Source organism: Oncorhynchus mykiss, chromosome 12 (genome assembly GCF_057628025.1).
Source record: "Oncorhynchus mykiss isolate SJ-2025 chromosome 12, ASM5762802v1, whole genome shotgun sequence".
Taxonomy (NCBI): Eukaryota; Metazoa; Chordata; class Actinopteri; order Salmoniformes; family Salmonidae; genus Oncorhynchus; species Oncorhynchus mykiss.
The window spans coordinates 20,319,066-20,334,774 of NC_143033.1; the positions used below are offsets into that span (position 1 = coordinate 20,319,066).

General features: G+C 40.6%; 1 protein-coding gene across 4 annotated transcripts in view; it reads left to right on the forward strand.

Annotated features, from left to right (window-relative positions):
* Nucleotides 1-7: 7 nt before the first annotated feature.
* Nucleotides 8-15,709, forward strand: part of LOC110537148 (nipped-B-like protein B) — a 71,998-nt gene continuing 56,296 nt past the window's right edge. The window contains exons 1-3 of one of the 4 annotated variants that reach the window (XM_036937140.2): nt 8-412; nt 9,688-9,837; nt 15,462-15,627. In XM_036937140.2, coding sequence (XP_036793035.2) covers nt 382-412; nt 9,688-9,837; nt 15,462-15,627 — 347 coding nt within the window. In that variant the 5' untranslated portion in view covers nt 8-381. Of the gene's footprint in view, nt 413-3,671; nt 4,163-9,687; nt 9,838-15,461; nt 15,628-15,709 lie in introns of those variants that run through there. The other 3 variants (XM_036937139.2, XM_021622959.3, XM_090191961.1) reach the window with 3 other exon arrangements.

Consider the following 15,709-nt stretch of genomic DNA (forward strand, 5'->3'; position numbering starts at 1 on the left):
GTGACTTGACGATCCTGGCGCGCGAAATATAATTAATATATTTCTGTTTTTTAGCATCCTGTGAGACGTTGTTGTGAGGAAAACAAAACAAACATTGGCAAGCTACCTAGCTATTTGCAAATATATATATTAATGTATTTTTTTTTGGGGGGGGGGTAAATTACTTGCTTTCAAATGGTATTTACAATGTCCATTTGTTATAGATGGTGTTAAAAAGAAAAGCCCGTTCTCTGCTTGCTAGCTTAGCTAGCTAACGTTAGCGCTCAGCGGTTACCACACGGTAACGTACTTTACAAACTGAGGGGAAATTTAGTTTGCTAGCTACCTCGGCTTGCCAGCTCGCGAATTACTTGTATACTCAGGAGCATCCATGTTGATGGGATGACAAGCAACAGGAAGAAACGCAAAAAAGGTAAGACAGAAAAAGTGTGTTTTTCTATTGTTTGTAGATTTTCTGAACTCAGACCTGTTCAGTCAATGACGTCCGTTCGCGCACTTTCAAGTCCTTCCACAAGAGGGAGCTGTCGTAATGTTGTTTGGGCTACATTTATGCCCTGGCACAATTATTTATATATACACTAGATGACTGTTGGAGCGCTGTGTTGACGACACCGTGCCTCCATCTTGGCACTCCCCACCGTTGTAAAAAAAATATTGGAAGCTATTTAAAAGGCATTTATACTGAACAAAAATATAAAACACAACATGCAACAATTTCAACGATTTTACTAAGTTACAGTTCATATAAGGAATTCAGTCAATTGAAATATATTCATTAGCCACTAATCTATGGATTTCACATGACTGGGCAGTGGCACAGTCATGGGTGGACCTGGAAGGGCATAGGCCCGCCCACTTGGGAGCCAGGCCCAGCCAATCAGAATTAGTTTTTCCCCACAAAAGGGCTTTATTACAGGCATAAATACTCCTCAGTTCATCAGCTGTCCAGGTGACTGGCCTCAGACGATCCCACAGGTGAAGAAGCCAGATGTGGGGGTCCTGGGCTGGCGTGGTTACACAAGGTCTGTGGTTGTGAGGCCGGTTGGACGTACTGCCTAATTCTCTAAAACAATATTGGAAGTGATTTATGGTAGAGAAATTAACATTAAATTCTCTTGCAACAGCTCTGGTGGACATTCCTGCAGTCAGCATGCCAATTGCATGCTCCCTAAAAACTTGAGACATCTGTGGCATTGTGTTGTGATAAAACTGCACATTTTAGAGTTGCCTTTTATTGTCCCCAGCACAAGGGTTACTTACCTGTGTAATGATCATGCTGTTTAAGCATTTAAAATGACAAAATATATAACTTTTTCCTTAACTTAGAATTCCTAAAAGTAGATTTTTTAGATATTACTAATGCCACTGTCCCCTCTACAACAAATACTTAAAAACATGCAATTTTGTCCTTTTAACATTTAATTGAAATACTGTAAAATTCCATTAATTCCTATGGAGGACTACTCCTACTGGGAGTGCAAATATGGCCGACTGGTGACTTCTAAGCCTCTCAATGGCCAATACATAGCATCAGAATTCCAGAGTTTATATACATATTACTCCTTTTCTATTATTGTTATGCTGATTAAATCTTTGATTAACTCAGGTATTGTTGATTCTTTATCATAGGCAGAATGCAGTGTTAGGTCTGACTTAAACTAACATTACCTGTCAATCAAAAGTCAAGTGTGAAAGCGTGTGCTTGTGGGTGCATGCAACAGGAGATAACACCAACATATCTGGAATTATTTGCTATCATGGTGGTCATCATATCTTTATTTCTAAGAACCTCCATAAAGTAACTTTTGTAAAGTGTGTGTGTGTGTGTGTGTGTGTGAGAGAGAGAGAGAGTGCCTGTTGATGATTGTTTATTTAATTGTCTCAAAACACTGATAGGTTTAATGCCAGTCCAAATTCCAAATGTTCTTGCACAGTAAATAATAGAGTACACAACTACTATGCATGTACAGTCATGTGAAAAAGTAAGTACACCCCCTAAAAAGTTTTTTTATTTTTTTATTTGGACAAATGGATATGTTATCTTCACTTCAACACTATTGACAAAGGTAACCTAATTTAACAAATTAAACTGAAAGCTGATACTTTTCAATCATTTATTAATCAAAAATCAACAGAAATGCAATTCCATAGTGCGGGAAAAATAAATACACCCCTAGCTTCAATAGATGGTGTTGCCCACTTTGGCAGAAAAACTTAATGTAGCCATTTCTTTTAACTGTCTATCAGTCTCTTATATCGAGATTTTTTCCCACTCCTCTTTACAGTACTGCGTCGACTGTGTCAAGTTCGAGGGATTTCTTGCATGCACTGCCCACTTCAAGTCCCCCCACAACATTTGGACAGAATTGAGATCTTGGCTTTGACTCAGCCATTCTATAACCCTCCATTGCTTATTGTTTGAGCCATTCTGTTGTATCTTAGCTTGTGTGTTTTGGATCATTGTCCCGTTGCAAGATCCATGTTTAGTTCAGCTTTAGCTTTTTGACAGATGGCCTCACATTCTCCTCAAGAATTCTCTGATACAATATGGAATTCATGGCTGACTAAATGATGGTAAGTTGGCCAGGCCCTCAGACAGCCCCAAACCATAATGCCACATGCTTTATGGTACTTCTGTTCAAAGGCAGTGTTTTGTATTTGCCAAAGATGGTGTCTGGCATTGCAGCCAAACAACTCCACCTTTGACTCATCTGTCCAGAGCACATTGTTCCAGTAGTTTTGGTCCTGTCTTGATATTATTTTTCTTCCTTCCTGACTGCCCATGTAGGCCAACTTTGTGCAGTCTCTTTCTGACAGTAGACTCATGTACTTCGATATTGATTGTGGGCACGAGAGGCCTGTCATAGGCAGAATGCAGATGTTACCTTAGGGTTCTAAGAGACTTCTATGAGCATCTTTCAGTCAGCTCTTGGGCTGAATTTGGTAGAATGACCTGGCCTAGGTAGATTGCCAGTGGTCTTGAATTTTCTTCATTTGTAGATGATCTGTTGGACAGTGGAACAATGTACTTTGAATTGCTTGGAAATGGATTTGTAACCTCTCACGGGCATCAACAATCTTTCTTCTGAGGGCCTCTGAGGTCTTTTGATCTTCGCATGATGTGTTATCACACACCCATATGGTTATGACCAAACCAGACCAATTGTATAATCTTTATGGAAGGCTGGACCCTCCCAAGGTACTCTCCAATGATTTCATAATCATTAGCACCTGTTTTGATGCACCTGCTCCTGGTTTTAGCCATTTTAGGTGATGGTAAAAGGTAGGGGTGTACACTTTTTTCTGCATAAGGAAATTGCATTTTTTTTTTTTTAAATTGCATTACATTTTCAAAGTAATGTGTGATTTGTTAAATTGGGTTACCTTTATCAATGAATGTGGTTGGAATTTTGCTAAAATATCCGTGTCCAAATATGTAAAAAAAAAATATATATATATATATAAATAAATAAATAATACTTTCCAAAGAGTGTACTTACTTTTTCACAAGACTATATTGGAAACGATGTATGTATTGGAATTATCATTATGCTAACGTTACTTAGCTTATTTTATTAACTAGCAACAACTACTTACATTGGTTTTACTCGTTGCATACTCACAAGTGACCTCGACCTCTCCAAAACATTTACTGTAGTTGTGTGGATGTTATCAGTGTACAGTAGAAATCCTAGCAAAGGGTAGCAATGCAGAAAGCGGCGGAAGTAACTGTTACTGGCTATGGTTGCTGCTGCTAGTTGGTTTGGCGCCGGTGGAGGGAGTTATTCCTGCAGCAGTTCTTCCGGTCGGCATTTTGTTCTGCGAGAGAAGGGGGATAGTCTGAGTGGATCCCTTTTATCACCGCGTCAATAGCGTTCCTGTTTTTCACATTGGATTGTTTTCCGAAACCAGTCGGAATTTGCACTCACTTTCTGCTGGGGTAGGGAAACCGGTGCAAGTACCGGTTATGGGAACGTTTGCCCCCTTTAAGCATAGATGTTTGCAGTGAGAAGGAAGACGAACGAACCCTCCCGACCCGGATTATTGTTGTTATATTATTACTGGTACTCGGAGGAGCTGTTAGAGCGATAGAACGGAGAGGGAGCTAGAGACACGGTTCGAACCACTTTGCAACCATTTCTTTTTATCAACACATCCAGAGGTAAATATGATTGTATAAAATAGATTTAGGAGCACCATCACAAAACAATTCCGATCGGCTACACGGGTGTTGTTAATATTCAGTGAACCAGGTTAGATGTTATGGAATGCACCGATAGGTCATTTCTCCCTTTATTTTGCTTATTGCCTTGTATCCGCTCATAGGCGTCGGGTCGGGGTTACGCTTCCTCAGGCAAGTCCGAGGTTCAGTTAGCAAGCTAATAGGCCGACGTAGGCCATTGAGACGGTGAAAATAAAATCCTTATCTGCACGAATAATCATGATAACAAACCAAAAGGGATGGCCTTACCGTGGCTAAGGAACGACTGTGTGGGCGAGTCAAAGCAAGCATGGTTTCGGTTGCAGTCTCGGTAGTTAGCTAACGTTAGCTAGCCACAGCTAACTTTTGTTAGCTATCTAGCGAGGTTTGGAATATTATAGCTAGCTAGGTGCGTAACCCAACGAGGTAGTTGTTAGCTATTTAGACAAAACTAACAAATGCAACTACACGATTTTCTCATTAGTTTAATGTTTGCTGACGTTTATGGTGGAGCCAGATGTGCTGAGAAATAGGCGTTTAGCTAGTTATCTAGTGACTAATGCTACACACTAGCTAGTGCTAGGAGATTTTTGCAAAGATGGCAACTAAACTGGTTGAAACGTTTGCCTAACAAGACGGGCAAGCTTCCTTTTCAGTTTAGAGGCTACCAAATTGTACACATTCAGCATAATTTACATTCACTTATACAATTATAGATGCAGCTTTATTTACCAAGTTATCTAGTTACAATTTATCAAATGGAATCATCACATACACCACAGATATTTAACATGTCTTGTCTCGTTGATAACATGTTAAATATACCTATAGCCATTCCCTCTGCACTGGATTGGTTACTTCAAACAAAGTTGATTAATTTGTTTCCATGGAAATTAGCAACATATCAATGTAGATATTAATCTAACTTAATAAAGAATATACATATAGGTACATTGCTTGCAAATCTTGAACGGGAAAAAGGATCTTCAGGAAAAAGGATGTGCAACACTGGGTTCTTGTAAACACTAAGTTCGATAGTAGATGATAAGAAAGTTGCTGAAATACGTTGGACCCTAATTGGTTTTGGGCTGTGCAATTAGTAACCTACTGGCTACTGTATCCGATTAACGTTACTGTGTTGCCAGAGAGGGAGAGAGACAGACAGATGTGCTGCTATGTTGTCAACCCGAGCAGCAGAGTGTAAAATCAAGAGTCTGTCCGTAATCATGAATCCTGCTTGCCGTCAAACGGTTCTCAACCATCTGGGTGATCAAAGGCATGTCATATTGATCATGGCATCCAGGTATAGCTAGATAAGCTAACTATAACTATGTACCTAGCTGATGTTACTCAAGGAGTGAGTCTCAGTTGCTAACAATGGTTAGCCTCCTGGCTAGCAAATTATGCTTAGAAGGCCCTCACTGGATCAATCCCAACACCCCCCTTAGCCCTCCCCCTCGTTTGAGTGCCCCTTGTTAGGGGAGTGTCCCTCAAATAGAGCAACTAGTGGTAGGGAGAGATAAATAACCCTATGGCATGAGACATCACTCACCAACAGCAGAAGCCTACCACGCAGTTCATTGACGAGAAGCTTTGTGTTTTTCACAATGCCTGTACTGGCGGCAGTAATAGCTTAATTTATATTTCTCATGCAGCAAATACGTACTTAACATATGAGAACTGCAAAACAACAATGTGCCCATAATGTACCCATGCTCTGGTTCAATGTGGAATAGTACTGAAGCAGCAGGATTTAGGATTAAGGACACTTTATTGGTCACACAAGGTCCTACCGAAATGTTAGCTCTGCTTTTATCACAACCCCTCCAAAAGGCACACGTGCATACATATACTGTTTTTTTTGTAGTGGTGCGGGGGGCTGCCATATTGGGCGCTTGTTCTTATGGGGGTTAAGTGCCTTGCACAAGGGCACAACAGCAGACAATGGTATCTTGGATTTGATACCAGCTACTCTCTGGTTACCAGCTCACTTCCCACCAATTCTTCCAGTTAGACCCGGGATTCGAACTGGCAACCCTCCAATTGCTGGCACACCTCTCTAACCTTTAGGCTACATAACGCTCCTTTCCATAATAGCAGGTTGACATATAACGGTCAAATTTCCTTCACGCTGTCATTTTCTGCAATTTCTTGGCAATTAATGTTGAGTTAATTAGCTACGTTACTTCAGCTGCAATTGCATGACAAATAACTTCAATCTAACGTTACTACTACAATAAAGAACAATGACCCTTCAGATTTTTTATTTTTATGAACTGCAAGGCAAGCTTACAAAATGGTTTATTACATTTGCAGTAAAGTTCAATGCTTATCCACTGGTTTTCACAAGATTTCAGGTTGGTTTGCTCAGTCCCTAAAGCATTAATCAACACGAATTACAATTCATACAAATGGCAAATGCCCATATAGCAAGCTAAATGTATAACTAACTGGCTAATGTTAGTTGGTCAGATATCTTTTGAAATGGAAATGTACTTTTATTTTTTTACTTAACACTTAACAAGTAAGCATTTCACTCTAGTAACAAATCCATCAGAACTAACTAATCTGCTCCGGGGCATGCTAACTCCACTTACCCTGAATGAAATGACTGAGCCACGAGTTGAGGACCAATGAAATCAGATCCCTCTTGTGTCATCATCCTGTTAATTTGAGGAGGAAAACTGATTAAATATTTAATTAATCAAGCTTTTTTGTGTTTGCAAAAATTGTAATGTTAAAATATATCACATGACAAATTTTGGAATGACAATGCATTTTAAACTTCACGCACAGTAACACTTTTGTATGACGTAATACAATTATTTTATCAATAGGAGTGGGGAAAAAGGATGTTGTGCATTGATAAGCACACCAAAGTTGGAATAAGTAATAAAATGAAGACGGCACTTCTAAAAGCTTATTTCACACCATAGCCTGCTGAATTTGCAAGATAACTTTTCTTTCATTTTGATTTCGGAAACAAATTAAAATGTGACACTGACTCGCCTTTGATGTTTCACCATTGTCTCAATGGATAGTTCAGGGTTTGACAAGCCATGTGCCACATGCACGCACAGTTACAGGCATATATCCACCATCGTAGTACGGTTGAAGCCTGAGCTGGAATGTGAAGCTAACTGAAGCTGGTTAGCTTTGGAAAACCCTGAGTAGATCTAGCTTGCCTTGTCATACCAGAGGGGTATTGTACATCAACCCATACTTTGGTTTAGTTTACCTGGCCACTGTTTCAAGTGCTAACTTTAGCATTTATGTCACAAATCAAATGCAAGTCTATATTAAAATGTTCACTCTTCATGTCCAAATCATCTTAAAGTATCTAAAAATTGATTGTGGAATGGAATGAATTGCAAAAATGCAAGGTACCATTGACTTGAATTGGATTTGTGCCACAAATGCAAAAAAAGTTAGCATTTAAAAAACTGGCCAAGTAAACAACCAACCCGGGGGGGTCACCTAATAGCAAGAACTGCACCATTTAGTGATCAGATACTCGTTGTTGCAGTGGGTGGTCTGTGGATGACCACATCTTTGGATTCCTCGTGTCTTGCTCATTGTTTAAAAAAGTTTGGTAATGCTTCCGGAATGCTTATCTGTTTCAAACAGAAACAATTTCAGAACAATCTGAGATGGTGGGTGTCATTGCATGCTGAAATTAAATGGAACGACCCAGCAACTCTCAGGGTTGGGTAACAGAGTTCAATGGAGTTTTGGGAATCGCTCAATAGAAAGCCGATTCGCTTGGAGGACCAAATAGTGGGCTGAAAGGGCACTACACCTCACTGAAAGTTGAATTGGAATACCACTACAACACGCAGGATCATGCTAAAGGGGGGTATTGAGATTGAGCCACTATCTCATGTTAGGCATGAAATAAATACCAAATAGTTCTGTAGCTAGTGCTAGTTGGCTAATAAAGGTTGTGTGCACATGTTAGCTAAATTAACAACCTCATTATTAACCATGTTTATTGAGTAGCGTATGCAAATGATGGCAACGTTCACCCGTCTGTTACGCTGACACGTATTTACAGGGAAGAGGACTAGTTTGACTTGCCTTTGCTAGTTAAATAGCCAGTGTAGCCACTTTTTCAATGTTATTTAATTCAGCTAGTACATTAGCTTCTTCTTGCATAACTAAGCTAAATGGCCCATTTTCTGTGGAAAATGTCGTGGCTATCCCATATGACTGAATTAGTTTACCGTGTTGGATTGTCATTGACCAACACATTTTAGCCTGCAGGTCTGCTATATTAATGGAAAATGTACTTGTATTAACATATCTATCAAAGTACAATGGCAATGCCTGAATGTTACTGCTTGAATGATGGTTATTGACCGGAAAGAAACACCTTAAAGTAATAGTATAGCTATAGTAGCTACCTGCAAATGCAGTTAGGGAGCAATTCAAGGAAAGTGTTTTCAAGAAGACCCTGCTGCTCCAGAGGAATTGCCTTCTTTCTTTCAACCAGATAATCCTTTGTGCTGCTTGCTTGCCCACCCTCTTACCCAACCAGCACAGCCCCAGAGTGACCATAAGCATTTGGGTCCAGAAAGGGGTGGCAGTTTTCATTTAAGCACGCATGGGCGCACACCTCTTTCTAGGATTGTCAAGGAACTACCCCAGTAACCACTGATAACGGAGCTGTACCATGTCACGTCATTTAGGCCTATTGCTATGTGTTGCCGATCCTTGTCTCTACTGTCAATCTCGTGTTGATCATGCTATAGTGGGATAATTACTCCTCTGGTTGTCTTCTCCTCTGAAAGTGGCTTCAAGGAAAATAGTAGTGAATGATAATGAGGTGTTCAGTCCAAATGCAAAAGGTTTAGGAAAATTCTTTAAATGCACTGCAGTTCAGTCCTGATGAAAAAAACATACATCTGCATGCATTTTGAATGGGTTGCTTTGATGACACCCCTGAAACTTTTCAGGGCAAGCACCACCAGTACTATGCACATGCATGTCTGCAAAAGTGTTGTACTAATAGTGTGTGCTCTGCCATTCATCGACCACTTTCCCCATGTGTACAACAAGTAGTCTTTTGTACTCAGTTTCACTACTCTTTACTCTGTGAAATCCCCTCAGCCCTGGCTGAATTATAGTGTCTAATTAATGTAAACGGTTCATCTCTGTCTACTGATGATTCTTGCTCCTCTTGATTCTGTTTTTGCCAAGGCTTTGGTTTAAAGGGATAGGATTCTGGATTTTGGCAATGAAGTTCGTGATCTACTTTCTCTGAGTCTGACAACCTTGTGGATACCATTTAAATGTGTCTGTGTCCAGAATGAAGGAAGTTAAGAGGTAGTTTAGTGTGCCAATGCTAACTATCCCTTTAACATGCTCTAGCACCTCTGAGGACAGTGTTGCATATTGAGGAGCGTTGTGTGATATTGTGAATTGCCGGTGGCTATTCCACCACCATTGCCGGTGGCTGTTCTAATGCAGTCCTCTCTGTTCTGCAGCGGTCGGGAGATGTGAGGAACAGTTGGAGGGCGACGACATTGAGCAACCTGTGCATCGACACGACCCCCACACCCCTATCTTCAGCATGAATGGGGATATGCCTCATGTTCCCATCACTACTCTTGCTGGGATCGCTAGCCTTACTGACTGTAAGTATTACACTGCCATTCACACATTAACTGATATACAGTGCATTCGGAAAGTTAACTGATTTCCTTATATGAACTCAGTAAAATCTTGGAAATTGTTGCATGTTGTGTTTATTTTTGTTCAGTATATTATGAAAGGTACAGTGCATTCAAAGTATTCAGACTTTCAGTATTCCACATTTGGTTACGTTACATCCTTCTCCTGAAATGGATTACGTGTGTGTGTGTGTCCCATCAATCTACACACAATACCCCATAATGACAAAGCAAAAACAGTTCTTCAGAAATCTTTGCAAATGTATAGATAATAAACTGAAATATCACATTTACATAAGTATTCAGACCCTTTACTCAGTACTTTGTTGAAGCACCTTTGGTAGCGTTTACAGCCTTGAGTCTTTTTGGGTATGACGCTACATGCTTGGCACACCTGTATTTGGGGAGTTTCTCCCATTTTTCTTTGCAGATCCTCTCAAGCTCTGTCAAGTTGGATGGGGAGCGTCGCTGCACAGCTATTTTCAGGTCACCCCAGAGATGTTTGATTGGGTTCAAGTCTGGGCTCTGGCTGGGCCACTCAAGGACATTCAGAGACTTGTCCCGAAACCACTCCTGCGTTGTCTTGGCTGTGTGCTTAAGGTTGTTTTCCTGTTGTAAAGTGAACCTTTGCCCCAGTCTGAGGTCGGGAGCACTCTGGAGCAGGTTTTCATCAAGGATTTCTCTGTACTTTTCTCCGTTCATCTTTCCCTCGACCTTGACTAGTCTCCCAGTCCCTGCCTCTGAAAAACTTCCCCACAGCATGATGCTGCCACCACCATACGTGGGGTGTCATGTGCCTTTTACTGAGGAGTGACTTCCGTCTTGCCACTCTACCATAACGCCCTGATTGGTGGAGTGCTGCAAAGATGGGAGAACCTTCCAGAAGGACCACCATCTCCACAGAGGAACCCTGGAGCTCTGTCAGAGTGACCACCAGGTCCTTGATCACCTCCCTGACCAAGGCCCTTCTCCCCCGATTGCGCAGTTTGGCCGGGTGGCCAGCTCTGGGAAGAGTCTTGGTGGTTCCAAACTTTTTCCATTTAAGAATGATGGAGGCCACTGTATTCTTGGGGATTTTCAATGCTGCAGACATTTTTTGGTAACCTTTCTCAGATCTGTGCCTCGACACAATCCTGTCTCGGAGCTCTACGGACAATTCCTTCAACCTCATGGCTTGTTTTTTTCAATGACATGCACTGTCAACTGTGGGACCTTATAGACTTGTGTGTGCCTTTCCAAATGATGTCCAATCAATTGAATTGGAAACATCTCTCAGATGATCAATGGAACCAGGATTTACCTGAGCTCAATTTCGAGTCTCATATTTGCAAACATTGCTAAACCTGTTTTCGCTTTGTCATTATGGGTTATTTTGTGTAGATTGATGAGGGGAAAAAAATATTTAATACATTTTAGAATAAGGCTGCAACGTAACAACATTTGGAAAAGGGGACCGGGTCTGAATATTTTCCAAATCAATGCAGCTAAATTTTTAACAAAGGCTCTACTTACGGGTACCTCGAAAGCAAGTGAAAAGATGTTAGCAGGGCCAGGCTATTTTTTAGGACTGCGTCTACTGACATTTAGACCAGCTGCAAGCTTTGATGGTACATTGGTAAAGTACATTGGCCATGGTATCAGACTATACCACGGGCATGACAAAATATTTATTTTTACTGCTCTAATTACGTTCGTATCTAGTTTATAATAGCAATAAGGCTCCTCTGGGGTTTGTGACATATGGGCAATATACCATGGCTACGGGCTGTGTCCAGACTCTCAGCTTGTGTCATGCCTAAGAACAGCTCTTAGCTGTGGTATATTGGCCATATACCACATCTCAGGCCTTATTGTATAGCATGGCTTACACTACTTCAAAGGTAAAAACTAAGACATATTTATCTACAACCTTATGAGGCTAAACATAGTCAGGTTCCAGGGGAGATCTATTGACAGCATGGGAGTCAATTCAACCATTCTAGGAATATTTATAATGTTGTCAGAATTACACGGACAATGATGAATAGCTGGGAATCCCAGTTTTCCAACAGTCAGATTTTTCTTATCTACCAATATTGAGCATTTGAGAGGAGGTTTTACAAATGTATTTATCAATGGTTAATTAACGCATCCATTCACAAAAAGTTTTCTGACATGACAATGACATTAATAGATGCTAAACGGTAGGCTGTCATTGTAAATAAGAATTTGTTCTTAACTGACTTGTCTAGTTAAATAAAGAATAATGGTTAAATAGGCCTACCAAGAAAACTAGTCAGGCTACATGATATGTTTTGCGTTGGCTATCTATTGTGGTTAGTCTGTCTATCATTATTTTATAGGCTAGGCTACCTGTTTCTACAGTGTCTCTCTTTCTCCTAGGCCTGGGCACGAACGCAGATTCACAACTTTTCTGGGGTTTCCATGATCGTACGAACTCTGTTTGCGGAACAAAAATAAGCTAGAACTGGGAAAATAACTCCTTACTGTCACAGAATATCAATATATGGACTCGCAGCTTTGCTTTTTGTGATCTTTTTATTTTTTTACTTGTCCATTCGAACAATTTAAAATGAAATATTTTTTGTCTGACTTTAAAAAAAAATTTTTTTACTTGTCCCGCCCTGTATAGTTTGCAAAGTTATAGTATATACAGTGCCTTGCGAAAGTATTCGGCCCCCTTGAACTTTGCGATCTTTTGCCACGTTGCAGGCTTCAAACATAAAGATATAAAACTGTATTTTTTTGTGAAGAATCAACAACAAGTGGGACACAATCATGAAGTGGAACGACATTTATTGGATATTTCAAACTTTTTTAACAAATCAAAAACTGAAAAATTGGGCGTGCAAAATTATTCAGCCCCTTTACTTTCAGTGCAGCAAACTCTGCCAGAAGTTCAGTGAGGATCTCTGAATGATCTAATGTTGACCTAAATGACTAATGATGATAAATACAATCCACCTGTGTGTAATCAAGTCTCCTCATAAATGCACCTGCACTGTGATAGTCTCAGAGGTCCGTTAAAAGCGCAGAGAACATCATGAAGAACAAGGAACACACCAGGCAGGTCCGAGATACTGTTGTGAAGAAGTTTAAAGCCGGATTTGGATACAAAAAGATTTCCCAAGCTTTAAACATCCCAAGGAGCACTGTGCAAGCGATAATATTGAAATGGAAGGAGTATCAGACCACTGCAAATTTACCAAGACCTGGCCGTCCCTCTAAACTTTCAGCTCATACAAGGAGAAGACTGATCAGAGATGCAGCCAAGAGGCCCATGATCACTCTGGATGAACTGCAGAGATCTACAGCTGAGGTGGGAGACTCTGTCCATAGGACAACAATCAGTCGTATATTGCACAAATCTGGCCTTTATGGAAGAGTGGCAAGAAGAAAGCCATTTCTTAAAGATATCCATAAAAAGTGTCGTTTAAAGTTTGCCACAAGCCACCTGGGAGACACACCAAACATGTGGAAGAAGGTGCTCTGGTCAGATGAAACCAAAATTGAACTTTTTGGCAACAATGCAAAACGTTATGTTTGGCGTAAAAGCAACACAGCTCAACACACCATCCCCACTGTCAAACATGGTGGTGGCAGCATCATGGTTTGGGCCTGCTTTTCTTCAGCAGGGACAGGGAAGATGGTTACAATTGATGTGAAGATGGATGGAGCCAAATACAGGACCATTCTGGAAGAAAACCTGATGGAGTCTGCAAAAGACCTGAGACTGGGACGGAGATTTGTCTTCCAACAAGACAATGATCCAAAACATAAAGCAAAATCTACAATGGAATGGTTCAAAAATAAACATATCCAGGTGTTAGAATGGCCAAGTCAAAGTCCAGACCTGAATCCAATCGAGAATCTGTGGAAAGAACTGAAAACTGCTGTTCACAAATGCTCTCCATTCAACCTCACTGAGCTCGAGCTGTTTTGCAAGGAGGAATGGGAAAAAATGTCAGTCTCTCGATGTGCAAAACTGATAGAGACATACCCCAAGCGAATTACAGCTGTAATCGCAGCAAAAGGTGGCGCTACAAAGTATTAACTTAAGGGGGCTGAATAATTTTGCACGCCCAATTTTTCAGTTTTTGATTTGTTAAAAAAGTTTGAAATATCCAATAAATGTCGTTCCACTTCATGATTGTGTCCCACTTGTTGTTGATTCTTCACAAAAAAATACAGTTTTATATCTTTATGTTTGAAGCCTGAAATGTGGCAAAAGGTCGCAAAGTTCAAGGGGGCCGAATACTTTCGCAAGGCACTGTACAAAGCTGTTTTCCAAATGCATACAATCCTCTAAAAAAAAGTCAGGACCATTTTGCTTGCTTTATGGTCAGTGCTGCCAGCCGCAAAGTTCATTTCTTGGTATTTAGATAATTAATTTACCAAGTTGGCAAGATTGAATTGAGCTTGTTTTTATTGCTATTTTGTTTCCTGTTGTAATAAAACATGAATGTTCTCTACATGAATATTGCGGTCTTGATATTTAGGACACACTATTATTGATGGTACTTTTCAATAGCCTTTGCTTTAGAGTGACATGGGTAGTGTAATGTGATGTATAGTGCCGATAGATAGTATCCACCTGTGCACATTTTGTTGCCTTAGTGCTTGGACTTTCAATGCAATAAATTACACCGTGGCTAAGTGTCAAAGTCTGGATGGCAATTTCTCTTGACTACAATTCCAGGCAAATGTTCTGTGCTAGTTATCCAATCGCTTAGGTAGCTTGAATACAAATATGATCTCTGACAAAGAGCCATGAGGCTGAAACATTGGCACAAAATAAACAAGTGACTTTGCATGTACTGTGTGTGAGAACATCTTTTCTTTTAATTATTCTTTGATGTTTCCTATGCACCTGCTAAGCAATCCCAAGAAGTGCATTTCAGTTTTACAGGGGTTGCATTAGAGTTCAGAAATCTGCATTTTCAAAAGGCTGACCGCCCTAAAAAAATATATAAAATGCCCATTTGTGAATTCTCATCCGTGTGAAGTGCAACTGAATCACAAAAATTATAAATAAATTATAATAAGCATTTTAGATCTGCGTTTACAAAAAGCAGCAATATAAGTGTTTAGGTGTTTTTATTAAAAAAAACATGCATGGAAAAACTTAGAATTCTGCATTAACGCAACCCCTGCTTGTAGGTTATTGTTCTGCCAAAAGGTGCATTTCTCTCCAGGTGTTAGGTCTTTAGCAGACGGAAGCAAGATTTCCTCTATTGTTCATGCTTAAAACCTATGGATTGTTTTATGCAGTGATGTGTAGTGTTGGATTTACCTAATACTTTAACCTAAACAATATTGGGGAGTAGCTGGGATGTTGATCCATCCATGCACTATTTTTCCCATCTCAGGTGTTTTATTAGTCACCCAGACAACTATCAGGCTAAAGCGCATATCAAGTCCAAAATTCGCCACATTCAAATCAATAGGAGCTGCGTACGTGGAGCGGCATTGTTTGGGAAATTTAGGGGGGTGCGCGACGGGGGCTGTACACGGATGGTGGTCTCTAAGCTGCGTAGCTATATCACAATGTGGGGCTGTACCATCTTAGCTGCTCTTCCTCTTTGCAGTGTTAAACCAGCTGCCCCTGCCATCCCCTCTCCCCGCCACCACCACTAAGAGTCTGCTGTTCAATGGGAGGATTGCGGAGGAGGTCAACTGTCTGCTGGCCTGCCGGGATGAAAACCTGGTGTCCCAGCTGGCTCATAGCCTCAACCAGGTTTCCACAGAGCACATGTGAGTACCCTCATCACCGCACGCCTTTCAATGCTAGGGGTCACAACCGCTGGTAAGAGTGTGAGCTGTTGTCTCTTATTAT